Raw genomic sequence first — 9589 nt, forward strand, 5'->3', positions numbered from 1 at the left:
TTGCTGTCACAATGTATCCGACACAAATCCGAAACATTTGTTGCGGCTCCGAGTCACGTCGAGGGGCAAGTTTTGGTTTCCAAGGGTGTTTTTATTCCTCTTCAACGTCTCTCCCATACAGAGCCGCCTTTTTCACATGTCCGCACTGATCGCGGTGGTGCCTTTACGGGCAGTAGGGGAAATCAATGCCAACAAAAAAAAAATACATCCAGCCTAGTTAAGACCGTACCAAAGACTATAAAAATGGGACCCATTGCCTCCCTGCGTGTGTGACGATCATTGGGACTTAAAAAAATAAATAAAATAAATTGGGTGCGTATTATACATGGGTACAGGCTTTTTTCCAGCATCAACATGCCATTTTTAGGGTGCGTATTATACATGGGGGCGCATTATACACATTACTGAAACTAGAGCTTCTCTGTACCACAAAAATAGCTTAGGGTCTTCTCACTGCTGCTAGGTTGCCATTTAAGGTGACATACAGAGACGCATAGAATCCAAAATTTACCTCACCTTCACACTATTGTTATTGCTGTGTGACCTTCACACATTGTTATCCTACTTTATTATTATTGTGTGAAGGCGAAGGCCTTGTTATTCTATTCCATTCACTTTATTATTATTATTGTGTGTGTCAGGCTTCGGATGAGGAAGATGGAGCAGGGCGACCAAGTGCAGCTTGGACCAGGGTTTATTGGAACAAACTCAAAACACGAACTTGGTAGACTGACATAAATAATAGGACTGACCTGACAAGACTTGAAACAGAAAGACATGGTGACGTTACCGTGACAGCAGCGATTGCATGCAACAATCGACAAGCAATGATCCGACAGTGAACGAGGGGCAGACAGGACTTAAATACAAAACACGAAATACGAGGCAGGTGAACGCGGTTACATTGATTGAGGGAACACACGAGGGGAGGGGCGACGCGAACAGAAACCATGGCAACCTAGCAAAACTGGGGACAAGACATGAGAGAAGCACACATGATCCATGGACATGAGCACACAGACGGACAAAACAATGACAACATGGACGTGACCGGGGACGAATCATGACAGAACCCCCCCCACAAGGGACGGCTCCCGACGTCCCAAAATCCCCAAAACTGTTCAAGAAGGGGCGGGAGGGAACGGGGAGGCAGCCGCACTGCACACGCCTCCGAAGACCGACTGGGTGACGGCCGCTGGATCCACGCCGCCTGGACTGGTGGCGGCCGCAGCATCCGCGCCGTCGGGACTGGGTCGGGGGTCGGCCGCTGGATCCACGCCGCCTGGATTGGTGGCGGCCGTAGCATCCGCGCCGTCGGAACAGGGTCGGGAATCGGCCGCTGGATCCACGCCGCCTGGATTGGTGGCGGCCGTAGCATCCGCGCCGTCGGGACAGGGTCGGGAGTCGGCCGCTGGATCCACGCCGCCTGGATTGGTGGCGGCCGTCGCATCCGCGCCGACGGGACAGGGTCGGGGGTCGGCCGCTGGATCCACGCCGCCTGGATTGGTGGCGGCCGTAGCATCCGCGCCGACGGGACAGGGTCGGGGGTCGGCCGCTGGATCCACGCCGCCTGGATTGGTGGCCGCCGTAGCATCCGCGCCGACGGGACAAGGTCGGGGGTCGGCCGCTGGATCCACGCCACCTGGATTGGTGGCGGGGGACGAATCATGACAGTGTGAAGGCGATGGCATGTCTTTCCCAATCCCCAACCACCACCACCAAATGCTCGCCGTTTTCGCGTTCATGACTTTTCCATCGATGCTTCTACGCTGCTGTGATTAACACACGGGACCAGTCTTTCAGGTCTGTGATGCGTGCGGTCACTGTATGGGTGGGTGCCTGATGCACGAAACAACACGATCAAATGATGACGTCCAGCCATCACAGCTACAACACTCCTATTTACAGTTCTTTCATTTTATGCCAGTTATAACCGGAAACACAGATAGTTAAAGTCAAATGAATAGGGAACTTGTCTTAATCTAATGCCTTGCTTCAAAGAAAGTCACAACTTGTCCAAGCATTTGTGCAAATGAGAGCCTCTGAAATAACCTTCTGCTTCCTCTCAGTATGTGCCTTACCTCAAATGAAGTCAGAAGAATTAATTTTGTCAAAGCATAACGCACACAGTTCTATTCAAATTAAAACAGTCATAACCTAGTTATTTGTTTCATTCCATACTGTTTTTAAAATCACAACATGTTATAGTTCAGGCAGGAGAGGCGTATCACGAAAAGAGGAAAAACAAATTCAATTTTTTTTTTATATAAAGTCATTTTCCTTTTAATTTCAATAGTTGTGTATCATTTTGAACCAAAATCGCTGAATTTTTATAGTTTTAAAACCGAAGACGATTCGCTCGGAGGAGCCAACGTCCTCCTCTGAGGATTGCGTAATCACACGGGTGCCTATGTTGACAGGCTATGCCGTTAGACTGAACTACTCTCTGTCTTTATGTCGCTGTTTAAGTGTTCAAACACTGTGGCTATATTAATTAAATTCCATAGTTAAACTGGTGTATATAATATCTTGTGTTTTTTGTCATCTGTCTGTAATGTCGTGTTTCTTTAGATCAGGGGTATCAAACATTTTGTTCGCGGGCCGCATTGTAGTCATAGCTTCTTTCGGAGGGCCATTATGACTGTCAACCCAAATCAATGTATGAGCACCTCATATTATACACAGTAAAAGCTACAAAACAAACTGACAAATAACTCGTTTTCAAATCAGACGAGTAAAAACTGGTCAAATAAAAAAAAAGATAATAAAAGTGAAGACAATTTGCAATTCTGCATCTGATAATTGGCGCACAATGACACACGAATTTGATGCGCAATTTGTCTTCGGGGGCCACACAAAATGAATTGGCAGGCCGTATCTGGCCCCCGGGCCTAGAGTTTGACACCTGTGCTTTAGCTGAACAAAACGGTTTTGAAGAGATCTTACGGAGGCTACGAAAAAAGGTTCTCCAGCCTTATGGCAGGGGGTGTGTTGGATGGTGTCCACAATTTAGGGAGCGCGCTATCTCGCAGGGACCTGATCCCCGGGTGCAGAAGCTGGCTCTTGGGACATGAAATGTCACCTCTGTGGCTGGAAAGGAGCCCGAGGTGGCGTGCGAGGCAGAAAAGTTCCTACTAGACATAGTCGGTCGGACCTGCCTCCACGCACAGTTTGGGTTCCGGTACAAGCCCTCTCGAGAGGGGCTGGACTCTCTTCCACTCTGGAGTTGCCCACGGTGAGAGGCGTCGAGCAGGTGTGGGTATACTTATTGCCCCCTGGCTGGGCGCCTGCACGTTGGGGTTCACCCCGGTGAACAAGAGGGTAGCCTCCCTCCGCCTTCGGGTGGGGGGACGGGTCCTGACTGTTCTTTGTGTCTATGCACCAAACGGCAGCTCAGAGTACCCACCCTTCTTGGAGTCCCTGGAGGAAGTGCTAGAGAGTGCCCCTTCTGGGGACTCCATCGTTTTACTGGGTGACTTCAATGCTCACGTGGGCAATGACAGTGAGACCTGGAAGGGCGTGATTGGGAGGAACGGCCCCCCCGATCTGAACCCGAGCGGTGTTCTATCATTGGACTTCTGTGCTCACACGGATTTTCTATAATGAACACTATGTTCATAAGGTGTGCATAAGGGTGTCCATGTGTGCACTTGGCACCAGGACACCCTAGGCCGCAGTTCGATGATCGACTTTGTAGTCGTGTCATCGGATTTGCGGCCGCATGTTTTGGACACTCGGGCGAAGAGAGGGGCGGAGCTGTCAACTGATCACCACCTGTTGGTGGGTTGGCTCTGATGGTGGGGGAAGATGCCCGGCCGACCTGGCAGACCCAAACGCTCTGTGAGGGTCTGCTGGGAATGTCTGGCACAATCCCCTGTCAGGAAGAGCTTCAACTCCCACCTCCGGCAGGGCTTTTCCCACGTCCCGGGGGAGGCGGGGGACATTGAGTCCGAGTGGACATTGAGTCCGAGTGGACCTTGTTCCGCGCCTCCATTGTTGAGGCGGCCGACCGGACCTGTGGCCGTAAGGTCATTGGTTCCTGCCATGGCGGCAATCCCCGAACCCGCTGGTGGACACCGGCTGAAGAAGGAGTCCTATAGGGCCGTTTTGGCCTGCGGGACTTCGGAGGCAGCTGACAGGTACCGGATGGCCAAGCGGAACGCGGCTTCGGCGGTTGCTGAGGCAAAAACACGGGCGTGGGAGGAGTTTGGTGAGGTCATGGAGAATAACTTCCAGACGGCTTTGAGGAAATTCTGGTCCACCATCTGTTTATTATTATAATAATAATATATATAATGATTATTTATTCATTATTCACAATTGTCATGCTGATCTTTCTGGTGATTTCTTAACTAGGCTGGATGTATTTTTTTTGTTGGCGTTGATTTCTCCGACTGCTCAGAAAGGCACCACCGCGATCAGTTAGGTTAAAATGAAAAGAGAAGAAAGTGACGTGCGGATATGTGAAAAAGGCGGGTCTGTATGGGAGAGAAGTTGAAGAGGAATAAAAACACCCTTGGAAACCAAAACTTGCCCCTCGTCGTGACTCGGAGCCGCAACAAATGTTTCGGATTTGTGTAGGGTACATTGTGACAGCAAACGACCAGGTGATCGAGCAAGCGTCTGAGACGAGAGCATTGTGTTTGTATGGAGCGTGTTTGAAGTGAACAGCAGAGAAGAAAGGAACAAGGCAAAGTGTTGTGAAATAAAATGTTACCTGTAATATGTATTTAGGTAGAGAACTGAACTCTCGCTCTTTATATAGATGACGTGTCTTGCGCATCCGTTCTGCGCATCTGTAATGGCGGCCTCCGTATGATATCCGGTGTGCGATGGAGATTAAAAAACAAACAATATTTGACAATAACACACCATAAAGGATTGCACCATTGCATCAAACGATGTGTCGTAAATTATGAATTTTACTGACTAAGTGTGTTGGGCAAATCATGAATTTTACTGACTAAGTGTGTTGGGCAGGATGGCTGAATGCGATGCGCGATTGACAACAAACAAGAAGAAAGGTGATTTCAAGTTTTATTTCGAGGGAGATTTGTCATAAGATAAGATAAGATGAACTTTATTAATCTCACGTGTGAGAAACTGCATGTAGCAACAGCTCGATTTACAGGAAGGTACAAGTAGGGGGACAAAGGTGCAAAAAGAGACTTCATGTCTCGTCCCCAGTTTTGCTATGTGTCTGGGTTGCCATAGTTTCTGTTCGCGTCGCCCCTCCCTTCCTGTGTCACCTCAATCAATGTAACGTGTTTTGTATTTAAGTCCTGTCTGCCCCTCGCTCACCGTCGGATCATTGCATGTGTTACTGTCATGATGTCTGTTTGGTTTCTGTTCCTGTCTTAGGTAATGTCACCCTGTCTTTTTGTTCCACGTCTTTGTCGGTCAGTCTTGTTGTTGGTTTTGTTGTACCATGATTTTCTTAAAAGAAAAATTAAAAAATATATATACATTTTTAAATTGTACCCATGCATAATGCGCACCCCAGATTTTAGGACAATAAATTAGTTAAATTTTGCGCATTATACATGGGAAAAAACGGTAATAGGTAGAGAACTGAACTCTCGCTCTTTATATAGCAGACGTGTCTTGCGCATCCGTTCTGCGCATCGGATCCGAATTTCCGCCGTCGAGTTCGAATATCTAGCGCCTAGGTGTCAATTTTTAAACTAGTACTGTAATGGCGGCCTCCATATGATATCCTGTCTGCGATGGAGATTAAAAACCCGATTGACAACAAACAAGAAGAAAGGTGTAATTTCAAGTTTTATTTCGAGGGAGATTTTCCTCAAAAATTGTACCCATGCATAATGGGCACCCCAGATTTTAGGACAATAAATCAATTAAATGTTGCGCATTATGCACGGAATAAGACGGTAGGTGCCGGACAAATTTTACCGGGGGGTGGGGGGGGGAGATGGACGTCAGTGCCTCCCCAATCATGAACCTCACCGCACGCCACCCACCTGGAGAGAAGGGACTCATATGTGAGATTGCTGTTTGTGGACTTCAGTTCTGCCTTCAACACCATTGTGCCACAACGCCTCATCAGCAAACTTGACAAGCTGGGCCTCAGTACCTACCTCTGCAACTGGCTACTGGACTTCCTCTGTCAGAGGCCACAGGTGGTACGTGTTGGTGACAAAATATCACGCTGAGCACGGGGGCCCCCCAAGGCTGCGTGCTCAGTCCGCTGCTCTTCACCCTCCTGACGCATGACTGCGCTGCAACCTACAGCGACAACCGCATAGTGAAGTTTGCTGACGACACGACTCTGGTGGGTCTCATCACCAAGGGAGACGGGACTCAATACAGGCTGGAGGTTGACCTTCTGACCACGTGGTGCAGGGACAACAACCTCCTGCTGAACGTCGACAAGACCAAGGAGATTGTTGTGGACTTCCGGAAGGGTCACACCCAACACCTGCCGCTAACCATCAACGGTGCTGTGGTGGAGAGAGTGAGCAGCACCAAGTTCCTGGGGGTGCACATCAGTGAGGATCTCTCTTGGTCCACCAACACAGCATCACTGGCGAAGAAAGCCCAGCGCCGCCTGTACTTCCTGCGGAAACTCAGGCAAGCGAGCGCTCCTTCGGCCGTCATGACTACATTTTACCGCGGCACCATTGAGAGCGTCCTCTCCAGCTGTATTGCTGTTTGGGGTGGCGGCTGCACTGACTACAACTTGAAGGCCCTGCAGCGCATAGTGAACACGGCTGGTAAGATTGGTGCTTCGCTCCCTTCCTTGAAGGACATTTACACCTCCCATCTCACCCGCAAGGCGACTACGATTGTGAGTGATGCGAGTCACCCCGCTCACTCTTTGTTTGATCTTCTGCCCTTTGGGAAGAGGTACAGGAGCCTGCGCTCCCGCACCACCAGACTCTCCAACAGCTTCATACTCCAGGCTGTTAGGCTCCTGAACTCGCACCCTCTTTCTGCGTAGCGTCCTGTACTTTGCGCTATGCTTACTGTCTGCTGTATGCACACTGGCTCAGTTTTGCTCCTCTTATTTATTGGGTTATTTGTTTATTATTTATTCATCACAAATTTTATTTATTTATTATTTATTGATTGTGGCTTGTTTTTATTTTGTGTCATCTACTTGTATGTTTATCGTGTACTGTGTCTCGTCACCGTGGGATGGAGGAAACGGAATTTCGGTTGCTTTGTGTGTCTTGACATACGTATGAAGGGATTGACAATAAAGCTGACTTTGACTTTTGGTGTAATACACAGAAACAACTTTTAGAATGGTCTTGGTCAAAGATTCTGCACATGCGCAACACTTGGTTGAGTCCAATTACTTGAGCAGGTCCTTCATGACTCTTATTGATGAACCTCTGTAGCCACTACCAAAGTGGTTCCAGTGATTCAAATAGTTGAAGAGTTGATAGAGCTGGTTTCTGTGGCCAAAGCCGGGCGCCTTAGGAATTTTCTCATGGTAGGCCGAGAAAAAGGAGCTGTCGAAGCCTCCGAACATGCCGGCGATTCCCAACTCGTATTCGGAATGGCCGTAAAAAGAAGAGGGGTCGAAGATCACCGGGCCCTTGCCGGTTTCTGCCACGTTGCCTTCCCACAAGTCGCCATGCAGAAGAGCTGGGAACACCTGCGCGTCTCGGAACAACCCCGGGATCTTCAGCTGTGAAAGACGCACTTGGAGTTATCTCTGCGTGCGCGTGCACACTCGCCGGCGTAGCCGCACTTCTAGAAACAATTAAGCTTTTACGATAAAATAATAGGGCCCTCCTCTCCAATGCATGCCTTGCTTCAAAGTAGAAAGAAACCCTTCAAGGAAACGCCAACCGGCGTACCTGCAGTGCCGCCCAAAGCTCTCGGACCTCTCTGTCCCCGTTCGACTTCTCCAGCATGTTTAGCTGACTCTCGAGCCTCTGGCAAGAATAAAAGGTCATCCAGTCATCCTGCCATTCGTTTTCCTGGAAGCGACAAAAAAAGAAAAGAAGCCATGCTAATGCCGCTTAAAACAACGTGACAGCTTCAAGGATGACACATCGCACATCTGCATGGCCACAATGCTGTTTGCTTTTACCTGTGCGATATAGCCACAACACGTAGTGGTCGGGAAGCCAAATTTGTCCACGTAAGTGCCCTCCCGTTGCCCGGCTCCTTTTCCTATTCCCACAAAAGCCATACCTAAATTCATTTTACACGTCACAAATAACACTGCTCTCTTCATTGCCATGTTTGTCATCCACACAGAGCCAGTTAATACACAGGTGAATTGCAGCAGTGAAAAAACACTCTGCTACAAATAAACAGGTGCCAAGTGCCAGTAGAATCCATCCAAATTCTCTCAGATAGACACTTGGAACTTACTGCAGTTGTGAAAGTCTTCAGTTTATACACAAGTAATTATACAAATAAATGCCTCGCTTCAAATATGTTTCTGGTACTCTCTGTATTCTAGTGAATAGAAAGCCCAGTTCAGACAAGCATTCAGACAAATAAAGGCCTCCTCGTAAAACGCAATAGATTTGCATTAGGTGCCGCAAACTTCCCTGGCCACGAGTTCAGCAAATAGAAAACGCAAACAAAAAACACCATGCTTTGAGTTGCAAAAAGGCTTGGCGCCAACAACGTTTTAAACTACAGCACGCAAACATTCTGTCATGCTAAATACAAATTTGTCAATATTTGCAGTTAAAGAACAACACTTACCAACGGTGTGCTGCTCTTTGCTCACTTTCTCCAGCTGTCTCTTATTGTGAAGGTGCAGATCAGCCACCTGCTCTCCAAACTGCCTGGAATATCTGCAAATTGCAAGTCGACGCAAAAGTTTCTAAGATACCTTTTGATGAAGTGGGGCCATGCGACCAGAGCGACATTGCCTCACTTGCTTAGGGCACGAATGTCCAAATACTCCATTACAAACATACAGCCTTCAGTTGCCAACTCGATCACCTTTACAGGTTTGGGTACTTGAATTGTGCCCGTTTTGATTATTGCCTCCAAACTGGCCATTTCCCCGTCAAACATTAATTTGGCCTGAATAAAAAGAAATGCCATGTTTAAAAATGCAGTAGGTTGAAACAAACAAGCAATCAAATAAACAAGAAAGTCAAGAGTTACCTGGCTCTTGTGGTTTGTTTTAACAAACACCTTGTCTGTGTCCGTGTGGTAACTCTGGCCCTGACTAATGCATCCACCTTCGGCGTGGCCGGCTAACTTTAGCGTGGCTGTACCCAACTCTTTCTTTAACTTGTCTTCCATTGCTCAGCAAGGATTATATGCAGTCTATCGTATAACCACGATACAACGCGCACTCACCGATAGCCTGCAGCCGTGTTTTAGAATGAACGAATTGTATGACGTCTGAGCTAACTGATAAAGTCCGTCGTTGCGTGAATATATGGGTATTTGACTTATCCAACATATTGACTCATTCAATATATCAGGTTACATCAAAATATATAATCACGTGTTTTGAATATGTTTAAAAGGTTTACGTGATACATACGCGCTTTTAGGCACTGTCATCTCTTTGCTAAGTGATATTGTAACCAGTTCATTGTTTTGTTTGCTTTTGCTCTCCGTAGTGTTGGCATCATACGGA

At 47.9% G+C, this 9589-nt stretch overlaps 1 protein-coding gene and 1 long non-coding RNA gene across 2 annotated transcripts in view; both read right to left on the bottom strand.

The window, feature by feature from the left end:
• Positions 1-676: 676 nt before the first annotated feature.
• Positions 677-9589, bottom strand: part of LOC133170255 (uncharacterized) — a 107231-nt gene continuing 98318 nt past the window's right edge. Inside the window, exon 2 of the long non-coding RNA XR_009718539.1 lies at positions 677-967. This is a non-coding gene — a long non-coding RNA (uncharacterized LOC133170255). The remainder of the gene's footprint in view (positions 968-9589) is intronic.
• On the bottom strand, positions 7010-9589 carry fn3krp (fructosamine 3 kinase related protein). Its single transcript, XM_061303016.1, has 6 exons — positions 9106-9589; positions 8870-9021; positions 8695-8786; positions 8066-8148; positions 7830-7952; positions 7010-7657 (listed from the first exon to the last, which is right to left on the bottom strand). The coding sequence occupies exons 1-6, from the start codon at positions 9244-9246 to the stop codon at positions 7319-7321; spliced, it is 930 nt and encodes a 309-aa protein (XP_061159000.1). The 5' UTR covers positions 9247-9589; the 3' UTR covers positions 7010-7318.

Source organism: Syngnathus typhle, linkage group LG17 (genome assembly GCF_033458585.1).
Source record: "Syngnathus typhle isolate RoL2023-S1 ecotype Sweden linkage group LG17, RoL_Styp_1.0, whole genome shotgun sequence".
NCBI classification, from domain to species: Eukaryota; Metazoa; Chordata; class Actinopteri; order Syngnathiformes; family Syngnathidae; genus Syngnathus; species Syngnathus typhle.

Bases quoted from the DNA above. Each gene is read 5' to 3' on its own strand.
- fn3krp (XM_061303016.1), bottom strand. From the start codon at position 9,246: ATGGAAGACAAGTTAAAGAAAGAGTTGGGTACAGCCACGCTAAAGTTA. The intron at 8,149-8,694 runs GTAAGTGTTGTT...TTGTGGGAATAG, and splicing joins CAAAGAGCAGCACACCGTTG to GAAAAGGAGCCGGGCAACGG. The intron at 7,953-8,065 runs GTAAAAGCAAAC...TGTCGCTTCCAG, and splicing joins GTTGTGGCTATATCGCACAG to GAAAACGAATGGCAGGATGA.